This window comes from Tachyglossus aculeatus, chromosome X1 (genome assembly GCF_015852505.1).
Source record: "Tachyglossus aculeatus isolate mTacAcu1 chromosome X1, mTacAcu1.pri, whole genome shotgun sequence".
NCBI lineage: Eukaryota > Metazoa > Chordata > Mammalia > Monotremata > Tachyglossidae > Tachyglossus > Tachyglossus aculeatus.
This window is the reverse complement of record NC_052101.1, coordinates 97,338,747-97,354,870: the sequence shown is the minus strand read 5'-3', so window position 1 is coordinate 97,354,870 and position 16,124 is coordinate 97,338,747. Positions and strand designations below refer to the sequence as shown.

The 16,124-nt window shown below is 46.5% G+C and overlaps 1 protein-coding gene across 5 annotated transcripts in view; it reads right to left on the bottom strand.

The window, feature by feature from the left end:
• Positions 1–525: 525 nt before the first annotated feature.
• SRGAP3 (SLIT-ROBO Rho GTPase activating protein 3) overlaps positions 526–16,124 on the bottom strand; it is a 319,900-nt gene continuing 304,301 nt past the window's right edge. For 4 of the 5 annotated variants that reach the window (XM_038771992.1, XM_038771993.1, XM_038771994.1 and 1 more), the window contains 6 exons: positions 15,317–15,544; positions 14,477–14,556; positions 4,964–5,144; positions 3,777–3,926; positions 2,916–3,243; positions 526–1,009 (listed from right to left, as the gene is read on the bottom strand). In XM_038771992.1, coding sequence (XP_038627920.1) covers positions 593–1,009; positions 2,916–3,243; positions 3,777–3,926; positions 4,964–5,144; positions 14,477–14,556; positions 15,317–15,544 — 1,384 coding nt within the window. In that variant the 3' untranslated portion in view covers positions 526–592. Of the gene's footprint in view, positions 1,010–2,915; positions 3,244–3,776; positions 3,927–4,963; positions 5,145–14,476; positions 14,557–15,316; positions 15,545–16,124 lie in introns of those variants that run through there. The other variant, XM_038771996.1, reaches the window with a different exon arrangement.

Below are 16,124 nucleotides of genomic sequence, written 5' to 3'. Positions count from 1 at the left end.
AGGAATCTCAACAACTACCAACAAAACCCACATCCACCCCAAACAACTCTATAGGAGATTTTTAACGGCCCAGGTCTGAGGTAAATCTAATTAATAAAAGGGAAAATCAGGATACTTTATACACTTTGTATGTGTGTGTACATATACATGTATATAGATGCATAAATATATATATATATACACCCACAGACACATACGTACATATATATAATCTATAGATAAGAGTATAATTCCCAGTGACAATATGTAGAATAGCCATTTGAAGGACATCTGATGAATAGCTTTGTTTCGGTGGTTCTGTGTGTTCGTATTCTATGAGTAGAGGCCTACACCTACGTCTATCTGTGCATGTAAAAGGGCAGATAAAGATAGACCGCCTCCAAATCTTTAATCTTCACGCCTACCCACTTTTCTCCACATTCTTCACACCACTTTTTCTCTGGTTCTAAAACCGGGAGCACATCTTGTTGTTCATCTCCCGTCTCCCCCTTGCTCCTCCCCCACCACCCACACCCCCAACTCCTCCTCCCCAACAACCCCTCGCTGGAGACACTGGATTGGTCTGCTTATAAGAGGCCACCGGGAGGGGAAGCTACATGGTGCCAGACTTGTCTGAGGAACTGTTGGGGAATATCTTCTCAGTAGGGGTCACTGCCGGGCTGCCCACGCCTGAGCTGCTGCTGCTGCTGGATCGGTGCTGGACCACGGGCCGGATGGGCCGCATGGGGGGTGGTCTGAGCTGAGCCCCGACCAGCCTGGCAGAGAGCGCCGGCTTGAACGTTGTCATCATCTCAGTGGTGGAGCTGCTGCTCCGGCGCATGGCGGCATCCGGATCCCGGATCACAATGGTGTGCAGGGGGCTGGCGGGCTCCGAGTTGACTGAGCCCAGTGGTGGGTTCTTCATCGGTTCCAGGGTGTCCAAGACCACATCTGGAGCCTGCTTGACTGTGTTTTGCCTCTCAAGCTCACGCAGCTCATGCAGAGCTGTGCTCATGGTCTTCTCAATGTCCTAGAACAAGCAACAAGAGATCAAGCTCATAATAATAATAATAATAATAATAATAATAATAATAATAATAATAATAATAGCATTTATTAAGCGCTTACTAAGTGCAAAGCACTGTTCTAAGCACTGGGGAGGTTACAAGGCAATCAGGTTGTCCCACGGGGGCTCACAGTCTTAAATCCCCATTTTACAGATGAGGTAACTGAGGCCCAGAGAAGTTAAGTGACTTGCCCAAAGTCACACAGCTGGCAATTGGCAGAGCCGGGATTTGAACACACAACCTCTGACTCCAAAGCCCGGGCTCTTTCCACTGAGCCACACTGCTTCTCTAAGTTCATAAGTTGGTTTAGTCATTACCAGGGCTTCCTCAATGGGAGCTAGGCTGTTGGGGGCTTTCCCAGACCTGTTTCTGAGCTACTGTTGAAACAGTTCAGTGAGTTACATCACTCGGACCTTGGCTTCCTCCAGCTAAATGTGGATAATTACCATGTGACCTTGTGGCTTGAATGCATGTACAAACTCTCAGTTATCTGCCCTATGGATAAAGCACACGCCCACTGTCATCAAGAGTACAGACTGAGCACATCTTTATAAAAGAGCATGCACTGGATGAACAACGAAGGGAAGTAGAACAGTGCTCTGCAAATAGTAAGCGCTTAACAAATACCAAAATTATTAAGTAAAAATACGTTTCTCTTCTCAGATCGCGTCCCCCACTGTCCTAGGGTCCTTTTTACTCTCCCAGCTCACCACAAATGCTAAAGCTGCCTGAAATCCCAGAAGAAGGGAGAGGCACCCTTCATGTATGATGCTTCAAATTTCACAATGATAATAATAATAATAATAATAGTATTTGTAAAGCACTTACTATGTGCCAAGCACTATAAGAACTGAGCAGTGTGGCTTAGTGGATAGAGCACAGGTCTGAGGACCAGAAGGGCCTGGGTTCTAATCCTGGCTCTGCCACGTCTGCTGTGTGACCTTGGGCAAGTAACTTCAACTTCTCTGGGCCTCAGTTACCTCATTTGTAAAATGGGGATTAAGAGTGCGAGCACCAAGCCCATTTGTTGGGTAGGGACCGTCTCTATACGTTGCCGACTTGTACTTCCCAAATGCTTAGTACAGTGTTCTGCACAAAGTAAGCGCTCAATAAATAAGATTGAATGAATGAATTAATGTGGGACAGTGACTGTGTCCAACCTGAATGACTTGTACCCACCCCAGTGCTTAGAACAGTGCTTGGCATATAGTAAGCACTTCAATAATAATAATAATAATAACAATGGCATTTACTAAGCACTTACTATGTGCAAAGCACTGTTCTAAGCACTGGGGAGGTTACAAGGTGATCAGGTTGTCCCATGGGGGGCTCAAAGTCTTAATCCCCATTTTACTGATGAGGTAACTGAGGCCCAGAGAAGGTAAGTGACTTGCCCAAAGTCACACAGCTGACTATTGGCGGAGCCAGGATTTGAACCTCTGACTCCAAAGCCCGGGCTCTTTCCACTGAGCCACTACAACAGCAATTATAAAACACTTATGTACATATCTGTAATTTATTTATTTGTATTGATGCCTTTCTCCCCCCCAGACTTTACACTCGTTTTGGCAGGGAATGTGTCTGTTGACCGTGCTCTGCACACAGTGAGCGCTCAATAAATATGATTGAATGAATGATCAAATAAAAGATAAGCAGGTCGGATAGAGTCCCTCCCCCATGGGGCCCACAGTATTTCATCCCCATTTGACAGATGAGGAAACTGAGGCCCATAAAAGTTAAGTGACTTGCACAAGGTCATGCACAGCAGCCAAGTGGAGGAGCCAGGATTAGAACCTAGGTCCTCTGACTCTCAGGCCCGTGCTCTATCCACTAGGCCACACTGTTTCTCTAGGTTCACAGGTTCCTTACTTCTGCCAGGGCTTCTGCCTCTAGACACTTGTGGTCACCTAGGCTGCTATGCCGAGTGGAGCCACAGGTGGACCTGAGTGGGTGTCCATCAGACAGAGTCTTCTTGTCTGGATAGTTGATGCTGCCGACGCTTCCAAATGTTGCCATCCTCCGCTTCTCGGGACTCTCGATTCTTCCCCTACTGAGTGGGATTTTATGAGGGCTGCTGGGGCAGGCAGCTGCCCGAGGTGGGGCATCTATCCCAGGTCCGATAGTGCGAGGAGGGCTGTGGGTATCACCCCCGCTTCGGCGACGGGGAATGGCGGCTCCATCTGATCTCAACCTCACCCTACCAAGAAGCCAGAAAGCATGAGTTCATATAAGAGAGAGCCTCCATGAGTCTCATTACATCCACCCTCATGATAAACCAGTCTTGCAAATAAGAACAAAGAAAATCTTTCCAGCTTGCCATACCCTGACTCCAGGCACAAACCAAATTTAATTTCATTAAATTTAATGAAATCAGTACTCTTTCTGACTCCCCAGCACAGGCTGCAATCCCACAAGCTAGGGGATACTTACAAGGGGAAGTGGTGACTATACAGAAGGGGAATGGTGTTTTATAGCGGTAATAGAAAATACTGACATTTGAGTTGTGACTGGCATCCCCCAGATAGCAGCTGGGGGAGGTTAATGAACTGTCCACTTTGATCCAATCCAGTTAAGGAGATTCTAAAAGGGCAGTCTTGTCTTGCCTGATTTAACAAAACTGGCATCACAACCAAATCCTGGCCAAATCCTGGCCACATCCTGGCCTGGGCCCACCCTAACAAAGGAACAAGATGCAATTCACATCAGTAAGAAAATGGAAAGCTTTCTTACCGGCCCATCAAGCCCCCAAATCCATAGTCAGGAATGTGATCCGTCGGGGACTGGATGTCATTTTTGGATGAGGCCTTGTCATCCAGCAAAGGCCCGCTGCTGGCTTCACTGTCCGCTTTCTGACTCAGGCTGTCTGAGAAGGCATCATCCCTGGGGAAAATGTCACAGCATGTCAATCAGCCGGGGGTTGTGGGGAAGGATGACAACCCTTCAGCCTATCAGCCTATGAGGGAGAAGGGACATTTTGGGAACCAGTCACCTCCAACCACATGCATCTTCACTTCCTTAACAATGGGGAAGAGCATCTTAGAGCATGGGCCTAGGCAAGCTAATCTCCTGTAGCCCCTGCTGCTTGTCTTTGGTCCTACCATTTTGAAAGGTCCACTAGATTGCTCCAGATGCCAGTTCTGCTTAAGCTGATTTATGGGTTAGGAGGAGGGAGCCCTTGAATGATTTTCTTTTCAACCCACAAAGAAAGTATTATGTAAAAAGGAAAGAATTCAGATTAAAGAAACAGTTCACTCACCCTCACCCCCCAACCATTTTTGTTTTGTTTTAAAATCAAAGATACTTCAATTTAGTGTTCAGGCATGGAAACTCTGATGCAAAGAATTATGCACAGCCAGGGTCTAGCTAGCTCCACTCTCCTTCTCCTTTCTCTGAGACTTTGTTTGAACTACCTTTTTCACATTGGAAAGCCTTTCTGCTCCTAACTGCCATGCTACATTCCTCCCCTTTTAAATGGCAGCCCAAGGACATCCTCTTCCAGGAAGCTCTCCCTAATGAATCTCACACACTTCAACCTGCCAGCACATTCTGTGATCCAATTCAGCTCATTTCTCTAACTCATCACACCTATATGGACAGATTTATAGAGCTGGTACACTTGTCTCAGCTCCCATATCGATAATAATGATGGTCATTGTTATGCACTTACTACACGCCCAGCACTGTACTAAGTGCTGGGGTAGATACAAGACCATCAGGCCGGACACAGTCCTTTTCTCTATTAAATTGAATATTTTAAAGGTAGAGATCGTGTTGACTTCAATCGACCTTCAAGCATTTTGTACTGTGCCATTAAGAGGGTTTAAGAAAGAGCTTCATCAGGCAGCACAGGACTACTCCAATCTCTTTGCTACTCAGCACTGTGGAGATACAGTCACCGAGACCAGGTGCCTACTCACATGTCTTGTACGACGATGTACTGATGCGGGATGAGGCCGTCCACACCGTTGTGCCGGCCTTCCCACCAATCTTCCGATGCTCGATGGTATAGGAGAAGGGAGGCCCCCTTCTTAAAGGACAACTCACGAGGGGACCGTCCAACGTAGTCAAACTTGGCGATAGCTTCAATCTGTTCCACTTCTGGAAGGGGGACGACAAAGTCAACATGTGAAAGGGAAGCTCCCCGGAGCCAACAAGGGCCAAGGCCACAGGGGCCCACCCCATCACCTCTTTGGAACTCATTTTCATCATTTCCAGATGAGAGTACCTGGATCTCCTTGACGCTCAGAGACGCTGGGAAGACAGATGACTGAAACGCTACAAAAAAGCTTTTAGAGGAAAGAGGGGGTCTAGAGATCCATGGTTGATGTGGTTCTTAAAAAGTCACCTTGATACAAAAGCTGGAATGTGGGGTGGAGTGAGGGAGCTTGGGGGCAGGGTTAGAAACTCCAGTCCACCTACTCAACTGAATACTTGGTATCTCAAGCACAAATTTCAGGATCAGGTACAGCATGTCTTTCTGTCATAATGGGCCAAGAGAAGCTTGTTTTCCAGGTTGTCTTCAATATTTTGGCTCCCCCAAAGATTTGCTTTTCTCTTTCAATTTGGAAAAAAAAACCTTGCTGGAGAAATCTGTATTTCTAGGATGTGCTCCTTGCTCTTTTTATGGTATTTGTTGAGCATTTACTATGTTCCCAACATTGTACTAAGTGCTTCATGGGAAATGACTCCAACTTCATTTGGCAATTGCTTGGGCCTTCTCCTGCATCAGCCCCTCTCTGACAGGTGTGAGTGTGCTTTTTCTTGGTGGTATTTGTTAAGCGCATACTATGTGCCATGCTCTGCACTAAGCACTGGAGTAGATACAAGCTAATCAGGTTGGACACAGTCCATGTCTCATATGGGACTCACAGTCTTAATCCCCATTTTACAGATGGGCACTGTGGCCCAGAAAAGTGAAGTGACTTGCCCAAGGTCACATAGCAGACAAGTGGCAGAGCTGGGATTAGAACCTAGATCCTCTGACTCCCAAGTTCATGTTCTTTCCACTAGGCCATGCTGCTGTGCTGTGAGGAATGGGGTGGGCAGGAGGGACGAAACTGCCACAGCCATCCGACACCCTGGTTTTCCTTTCCTTCGGTTCCTTTTATCTCCAACCTTTCACCAGCATTCCCAGAAAAATAAAAGCCAACTTCACATGCCACCTGCACCCACATGGTTTTTAGCAGTAGGAGTCATTGACTGCCTCCATAAGAAACAGTTCCTTTCTTCAGATTTGAGGCAAAATGACATGAATGACCAACCCTGGCTGTTAGGTCTTTAAAATAAGGGTAAAAAGATGCCTGAACAGGGGCCTTGATAGGAAAATGTGCATTTGGCTTCTCAGTGGGAGTGGGAAATAGCAGCTCCCTGAAATGAAAGGTGAGGAAGAGCAAATGCACCCATTTAACCAATTTCCTGCTCGGCTGACTGCATTAATAGTTCTGATTGTGGTTTCTGGGTGATTAACTGAGAGCCGAGTGTGGTAAAGAACAACTATTTCATACTCTGAGTGGCATTCTCTCTCCGTCTCCCTGCTACTGAGATGCCCAAACATTTTGGGGAAACTTTGGTTTCACTCTTGCCTCTGGCAAGCTCCCTTGATTGGTCCCACCTTGACTGTTCCAGAGATCAAATCCACTGTACTTAGGAGAGTGACAGAAACCTGTACTGAACCTGTGTGTATGTACGGAGACCCAAACACACAGACTCATTGGGAAATACGCAAAGACTTTTTCTAGTTGACTTTGATGGTCAACTTTCTTCCCCTCCAATAGGCCTGAGACCCTTCTCCAGCAATAATAATCACAGTACAGTGCTTGAATTTTTCCAGAATGGTTTTACATCCACTATCTCTTTTTACCCTCACAACATCCCTAAGAAGTAGAAGCAGGCGTTATCATCATCCATATTTTACAGATGAGGAAACTGAGGCCCAGAGAGGCTAGGTGATTCACTCAAAGTCACACAGCAGGCCGGTGGGAGAGCTGGGACCTGGTCCCCTGATTCCCAGACCCATGCTCTTTCCACTAGACCCCACTGTCTCCCAGTAAAGATTCACCTCTATCAGACAGTGGTTGCCTTGGGAAATACGATAAGGTTGGGATAGTCTAGTCTGCCTTCAACATCTGCAGAGATCAATGTAGGGTGACCCATCTCTAGACGAGGTGGGAAATCTAGTTCAAAGAAATAGGGGCTGGTGAAATAAATATCTAGTACTTTCAGAGCCACCAGCTAGGGTCTCTTTTAGTCACTTGTAAACTGCCTCACTCTTCAAGCTCTGTTGCTAGGCAGAAAGAGAGGTGACATCCTGATTATAGCAGTCTGCTCAGTATAAAATTCTGAAGTAGCAAACGGAATGAAAGAAGAATCCTCATATTAACAAGAATGTGACAGATATGAAAGATCTGGGTTAATTTGGCCTACTTAGTTATGCTGTCATTGTGGTGGTGGTTTTTTTCCACTGCCAGTGTCAGAATATGATTAAAAATGCATCTCAGGAAGAAGCCAGAGAAAGCTTGCTTAACTGTTTAACCACTGCTTTCTGCTGTATCTCGGACACAGCTGTAAACCCACTGCAGGGAGGCTGGGGGCTGGGGATGGGTGGGTGGAGGTGGGGGTGGCCATAGGATTCATCTCCTGTTGAAAAAAAACATTCCTGCATTGAGTCAGCTTGTTTGGTCCTCTCCCCATGATTTTTGGATACTTGTCTTTTAGATGGGTCAAAAAATTGCTTCCTTTAGTCTTAGGCATGACATTGTGGAAGTATACCCTGGGATTCTTATCATTATGATAATAATAATAAAATGCTACTTCTACTACTAATGATAATTATGGTATTTAAGCACTTACTGTGTGCCAAGCACTGTACTAAATGCTGGGGTAGATATAGGTTAATCATATTGAAAACAGCCCCTGTCCACATGAGGCTCACAGTTTAAGGAGGAGGGAATTCATATTTTACAGGTAAGGAAACTGAAGTGACTTGCCCAAGATCACACAGCAGGCAAGGGGCACAGCTGGAATTAGAACCCAGGTCCTCTAACTCCCAGGCCAGGGCTCTTCCCATTAGGCCACACTGCGGTGTGGAGTGGGCAAGTGAAACAGCCAGAAGTAGGGAAGTCCCTGCTGGACAAAGCTCAGCCATCAGCGGTAAATGTTTCTGACCAACGAACCACTTAGGGTTTCTCGAGTGGTGGACTGGCTCAAGCAGGAATCCCAAAAACAGCTGGCTAAAGTGAGTGACAAAGACCACAGCCGCTACCAAAGTAGCTACTTTTGCAGCCGCCTGCTGGTCCATGGCCCTGCGGCACAGCACTGGCAATACGCTGCAAACACTGGCCATAAATGTTTTTTGTTTTTTTTAAGTAAAATCATTGCATGCATTTTGCAGTGTTCTGGATTCCTGCCCGCTTACTTGTTCACTTCAACCACCTCCCCAGTGGGAACATTCCTGGCAGGGATGAAAGGGAACAAGTGGTGCCAAGCAAACCCTATTACTATAATCAATTCCTTTGCACAGGTTCTCGGTCTTGAAGCCTAAGGGCTAAGGTTCATCCATCATTCTCAGTTCTAAAGTCTCAGGACCAAGGTTCATCTGTTGTTCTTGACTTTATTACAGAATTTATTTATTAGTTTATTACAGAATTATAGAGTTAAGAATAGCCTCGGTGTAACAGAATGGCATTGCATCCCAGAAATATTTAAAAAAATGAACGCTAGTGAGCTATAGAAGATTAATTTGCAGTGAAATCCTCCACCTAACTTTCCCATAACTGCCGACAGTGACCATCATCCACTTCTCTCAAGCCCTCAGCTTCGGCCATTACTCTTGACTCCTCTTCCTCCTCTCCTCTCCTCTCCTCTCTCTCTCTCTACCTCCGTATTCAATTTGTCAACCAATAGTATTTATTGAGTGCTTACTATATGCAGAGATCTGTGCTGAGTTCTTGGGAGAGTACAACAGAGTTGATGGACATGTTCCCTGCAGTCAGAACTTCCTTCCGGGCATCTCCAAAATCTGTCCCTTCCTCTTTATCCAAACTGCTACCACACTAGTCTGAGTGTTTGTCATCTCCCAACTCCCAGCTGCCTTCTCTCAGACCTTCCCGCCTCTCATGGCTCCCCTCTCCAATCCATTACTCCACTCTACTACCCTGATCACTGTTCTTAAGCATTGTTTTTCACATGTCTCCCCACTCCTCAAAACCCTGCAATCGTTGCCCATCCATCTCTGCATCAAACTGAAACTCCTCATCAGTGGTTTTAAGGCATGCAGTCAATACTTCCCAGCTATTTATCCATGCTCCTGCCCCACTACATCCCAGCCTACACTCCTAATTCCTCTCAAGCCAACCTACTCATTATGCCTCATTCTCATTTCTCTCACTCAACCTCTTACTCACGCCTTCCCTTCTGCCCACTGCTCACCCCATCTTCAAGGCCCTTCTGAAATCACATCTCCTTCAGGAGGCCTTCCCTGATTAATCTCTCATCTCCCCACGCTGTTTTTCTCCAACTTTCACTTGAGCACTTCTACATCATTTTAGAGCTTGGATACTCACTCTCCCCGCCTTCCCACTCCCTGACCCCCCAAAGTTCCCCACTACCTGTAATTCATGTTTGTGTCTGTCTGTCTTGCTAGATTGTAAACTACTTGAGGGCAGGACTCACATCTACCAACTCTACTGTACTTTCCCAAGGACTTAGTACAATGCTCCACAGAGAGTAAGTACTAATTAAATACAATATATTAACTGATGCTATTTATCATCTGTAAACAAAAACAAAGCCTTGGCCACTCAGTGCTTCCTGCTGGTTGCCGAATGAATGAATGAATTGCCAGGCTGCAGTGCTTCTGTTTTCACTAGCAGAGCCCCTGACCCCAGATATAAAACAGCACTGTTGACCATAGCTCATACAATCTTTATGAGAAAGTTCTCACCTCAAAGGGCTGGGTTTGTTATGTGAAGGGCCTGTGAGAGTGCTGCAGAAGAGGGACAGGGAAATTAGAAACAAAGAGTTACTTTAATCCTCTCCTGGATTATAAATGGCTGATTTGCTCCAACACTGTGGCTCTAATCACCAACAGGAAGTTGAGAAGTAATGGGGTGAGGGTAGTTAAGGCAGCCCACCTTTCCCTTCCCTTCTGGGGGTAAACATAGGGAGAGGGACCAGGGCTAACCACTGGCAAATTTTCAAGATGAGTTATGGACTGTTAGGAAGTGGATGGTGGCAGAAAGATTTCATGAGGGAGAGGGAAAAGGAGTGAGGAGTCTGTTTGAAGAGCCATGGGATGATAGATGAGCAGCACTGCTGAATTAGTCCTGGTTTGGAATTTAATTTTCCTCTGAGAATTCCCTAAGAGGATTTTCTAGTCATCAATAATTTAGCAGAAACAGTCTCTGGAAAAAAAAAACAGGAAAGAGGTACAGTCTCATCAGAAACAATCTCACAGTGCCAGTTTAGGCCAATTAGTAAAACACAGATGTCACCTTAGAATCAATTGATGTTCCCCTAAAAATCAAGAATCTGGAAATAAAAGTGAATATGATGTGTGGGGGTTGGGGAGAAGATAAAAGACAACACAAGATGTTGTTAAAGGAGTGGGGTGGGTCCAAATTCTAATCTGCAGGACCTTCTAAATTTGAGATCAGTGACATCCATTTTGCCATTTTTAGAAGCATCCCATTATTTCTAGATATTTGTCAACTGCCCACAGCTCTCCAATCATTTGGACTGGGACTTCTTATACTTGCTTGGGCCTTCTGTTCCTCCTTGGAATCTCTCCCCTATCTGTTCTCTCCAGCTCACCGTCTGGTACCCCAAGCTTTCCTCGAAGTAGTTGCAGCATATGGTTCAATGGAAAGGATGAACTTGAGTCCCTGGGTCACAGTCTTGGACAGAGAGCACAGTCATATATCCCTGAGAGACATGCGTGGGAGGGAGGAGAGCAAACTAACTCCATTCATGCTCTGATTTCCCCCAGTGACCCTAGGTTTGCTATTGGAACAGAAGCACCTGTGTGCATCCATTCATTCTCACTCTCTCTCTCTCTCATTCCTTCCTTACTCAGCTCTAAGAGCTGTGCTGACCAAGGAGCACAGTCATAGTGACAGCATAGATGACTACAAAGCTGTCAGCACATACTGGCCTGTGGCATCCCTAAGTAGCCCTATGTGACACTGGGGAAAGGCACACATATGGGTACTGCATAGAGTCCTCGCACATGGTAGATTGGGTAGCCATCCACCCAGTTTTATGGACAGTCTGCTTTTCAGCTGCTCTGTCCTCTGTTCTAGACTGATACAGCACTGGATATCTTGAAGTTCAGTATTTAAAATTTTACCACCCACTCTCACCCCAACTTGGCTTCTGCCACCAGGTCCTGGGGCTCAGAAGCAGAGCCCCTGCTTATATGGACCTTGGAGAGGAATGCAGAGAAAATCTCCGGAGGAATTGATGAGGGGAGAAGGGGGTCAAGGAACATACTCCAAGCTCTACAGACTTCCACAAAAGGTTCTGTATGATGTCATTACTGTGCAACACACACAATTTAACATGTGTCTGTTAAGTCCAGGTCAGCAAATCCCCATCTTGTATGACCTAGTACCATTGGTGTCCATTGTATTGTTTTCACTTAGGCTGTATTTGGACAAAAGTACTTTAGAATGTGAAAAAACAATTTCATATTGGTTCAGAAGTCACTTAATTTCTATACATGGGTGCACAATTTGCATGCAATAATGAATAATTTTCCCATGTTAATTTCCAATTTGCATGTTCGGTTGATTCCTCCATGGTTTGGGGTAATCAACTACTGGGCTTTCTGCCATAAGTAATGATTAATTATAATAGCACGGATTTATACTGCACTTTTCTTCCAAAAAGCTCAAGGCAGTTTCACAGATATTCTCATTTATGCCTCTGTAAGTCTGTGCTAATTTGCATTGGTAGCCTATCACCTTGAAATCCAATTAAAATTCAGCATGGAAGCTAGAGCACGCCTGCTGAGGTCTATGACAGTAAATCACCTATCAAGAACACTCCTAAAGTCTGCCCAAGAAGCGACTGTTCCAGGAACTGTTTCAAGCTGAAGGCATTAAAGCTAGGTAGGGCTTCGCAGGTAAAGTGAAGTGGCCATTTGGGGACATTTGATGTTATCCAGGAAATGCAAGCCAAACTATGTCATGGAATAACAAAAAGCAATTACTTACTCCACTCTCTACTTTCCGTATTGGGTTTTCTCCAGGAGAGAGTGTTTTTGCTAACCACGATTTTCAGCAAACAGCTCCATTTCAGCCCTGTGCTCGGAACCTAATGAATGCATATAGTATTCTATGATGTGCTATGTTGTGCAGATGCAAGGGGCCCCTCCAGCTCTGCTGCTGACCCAATAGAAAGCACTGCTTTAAACATCAGGAGACCTGGGTCTGAGTCCCAGTCCCTCCTTGTTGGGGCTAAGCCAACATCAGTGATGACTGAAGGCTTCTGGCTGAAGAGCCGCCTATGGCAACCCACGGGGTGGACAGGCCTGGCAAGAATCCAGAGAATAGCTAGCCAATAGGGAAGATGAAAAGGGCAGTGGCTACAAAGGCAACCACCTGCCAGATCAGGATGCTACGGCAGATCATCGGCACTATGCTGTGGTCTCTCTGGCCGTAAATAGGTCTTGCACCTAGAAAACCTCTTCCTTGATTACAGTATCAGCCTCCTTGCTGACCTCCCAGCCTCCTGTCTCTACCGACTCCAGACCATACTTCACTCTGCTGCCCAGATCATTTTTCTACAAAAACATTCAGGCCACGTTTCCCCATTCCTCAATAACCTCCCGTGGTTGCCCATCCACCTCCGCATCAAACAGAAACTCCTCACTACTGGCTTTAAAGTACTCAATCACTTTGCACCCTCCTACCTCTCCTTGCTACTCTCCTACTACAAGCCAGCCTGCACACTTCGCTCCTCTAATGCTAACCTTCTCGATGTACCTCGATCTCATATATCTTGCCGCCAACCTCTCACCCACATCCTGTCTCTGGCCTGGAATGCCTCATCACTGACAATTACTCTCCCCCTCTTTCAAAGCCTTACATCTCCTCCAAGGGGCCTTCTCTTACTAAGCCCTCATTTCCTCTTATCCCACTCTCTTCTGCTTCACCCTGACTTGCTCCCTTTATTCATCCGTGGTACCAGCCCTGCAACACTTATGTATGTATCTGTAATTTACTTATATTAATGTCTATCCTCCCTGTAGACTGTAAGCTCATCATGGGCAGGGATTGTCGGTTTATTGTTATATTGTACTCTCCCAAGCACTTAGTGCAGTGCTCTGCACACAGTAAGCACTCAATAAACACTACTGACTGACTGACCAACTGACTGGCTCTCTGCAACATGCTGCCTCCCTCCCCACCTTCTTACTCATCACACCCTGTGCCCCAGCAGGATCCTGACTGGCAAGGATGAGAGTGCTAGCCACTATCCCGATAATCAATTCCTCTGTGCAGATCCTTGGTCCTGAAGCCCCAGGACTGGGGCTCATCCATCATTCCCAAAGGGAAGCTCCGTCACCAGATGGATCAACGCACCGTTCAGGAGGAATTCACCGCCACTTAGACCGGCCTCCACTCCTGTCCCAGGAACTCTGATGTCCCTCTGTCTAGCTCACCACTAGGTTTGTCCAAGACTGCCTCAAGAACCCCAATGACTGTTTATTGGTCTGATTTACAGACAACATTTTGTGCTTTTCCATTCCCTAGACCTGCCCCCTCCCAGCACTGATGTCCTAGAGGGAAGTCTGGTGGGTGAGTAGGGGAGAGACACTCCAAAGTAATAGCTTCATTCAGGAACCATGTGTGAGAGCGCAATCTCACAGGAAAAAGTTCCCTGTCAGCACCAGCTCAATCTCATTTTTGAGTCTTGTGTTCTGAATTGTGACTAAAGTACTCACCGGAAATCCTCCCAAGATTAGCTGGCTAATATGTGAGATATCACTGAGGCCAAGAAATGGCGATTTGATCACATTTTTTCAATCGACTATTAGAACTGCTCAGTGCAATGTGACTGTTAAGACTGGAACAGCTTTATTGTCCTTTCCCACCAATGACCTCAGGGTTACCCTGCTAATTCTGTTGTACTGTACAGTTGTACTGTTGTACTGTACCAGGAGCTTAGTACAGTGCTCTGCACACAGTAAGCACTCAATAAATACAATCGATTGATTACCCTTGGCTCTAGGGCTCCTTGCTCTGCCTCCGAGAACCTGGACTGCAGACTCAAACCCCAATTCCTTCTTTTCGAAAGGGCAAGATTCAAGTCTGAATCCAACAGTTTTGTAAATTGCATTCTGCTACCTATGACATTTCACTTGAGGTGAAATGCAGGCTTCTTCCCCAGTTTACCCCCTGACAAGATTCAAGTCCCTGCAGACTCACCATCATCACTAGTGTGGGGCTCAGTGCCATTGTCGTGGTCAACTTCATCAATGGTGCCAGGTTCACTGTGAGGGCTGTCACTACAAGAAAACACACACATTTAGGACTTGGAAAGGTGGGCCCCAGACCCCATCCTCAGCTTCCAAAAGGGAAATTCTGTCTTCAGGTGGTCAAAGAACCTATATTCACCCAGAAGCAGTGAGATAACTGGTTTGACCTCCAAGCACACTGCGGGTTTACCACAATATACAGCTCCAATGCTGATGTAAGGGTTGGAAAATAAGAGCTTATGAGGTAAGGCCCAAAGAACTGGGATTTCTTAACTGGGAGAAGAGAAGGCTGAAAGGTGATAATAATGGTCTCCAGTCTAGGAAGAATTATTGTTCACAGAGTAGAGATATCAATAGATTCCCTGACCATTCGTCTCCCAGGGAGCAGTGACTGTATTCTGCCCTCGAGGGTGGCAGTGAACTCAAGGTGGAGAGGAGGGGGAATATCTTTCTGGTTTTAAGTTGAGGTTTGGGTTTTTGTTTTGTTTTAAAGTTGCTCCTTGGGGATTGTCTTGGGGGAACATCTCCAGGAAGCAACTTAAAAATTGCAAAAAACCTCTGGGAAAGCCTCGGTTCCCACCTCCTCTCCTCCTTCACCACACACGCACCCATCCTTCCCCTCCGTTTGCTGCCACCCAGGACTGACAGAATAAATGTGGCCACTCCCCAGCTGACCAGCGGTCACGGGCTGGTTACCAACCATTCTCCATCTACAATGAGGGCGGAACAAGAGGATGGGCTTCAGCTCTTCCTTAGGAGGAGGAAGAGCTGTCACTCTATAACTCCTTACCAATATTCTTCACCTCCAGTCATGCACTTCTCATATACTGGCCCCTCCAGCTCCCTGGGGCTAGGGAAGATGCCTTCGTGATTGACAATGATGGTTTTGATGACCTCGTTGACATGCGCCTGGCAGGACACAGGGTCCTGCCCGTCCGGAATGTGCATGAGAGTTGGTCCAAAGCAGATGGCCAGGTTGTAGGGATCCATCATATTCTCATCACTGTACTGTGACAAGCTGAAAAACAGGAGCAACCCAGAGGAAGGGCTCTGAGGGGTCAACTGGCGTGACTTTTTTCGATGGGACACTGATGCTGGTGGTAGGTTGGGGGGGATGCCATGTAGGTGGCTGTTGGTGAGTTTGGCACACCTTAGGCTTTTGGGATCGCCATTCCTTAGGTGCCCCCCCACCTTGTGCACTTTCCTCCTTCACGGAGGATGGCACGGACTCTCTGTCCCAGTGAAGCCAGCCACAGGCTTTCCCTTGGTGCTCTAACAAATTGCCAGAAAAATGAAACACCTAATATTTGCGGATTGTCCCATTAAGTCTTTGATAGGCCAATCATCGACGAAACCAGTCATCAATGCAAGAAGAAGGTGCCGGGTCAGTACATCCGACCCCTCCCCCTTCCCACCCCTGCCCCCAGCTTGAATGGAGGAGGCTAGGCCTAGTGGAGTCCCACCTGCTAGAGCGGATGAGGTTCCAACTGGGACCCATGCTGGAACCCAACAGCCAAGTTTAATTTCTAACATCCACCTTCCATCTTCCACCGTGACACTGGGGCCACAGCTGACTCCAGGTCAACTTGGGTCATGTC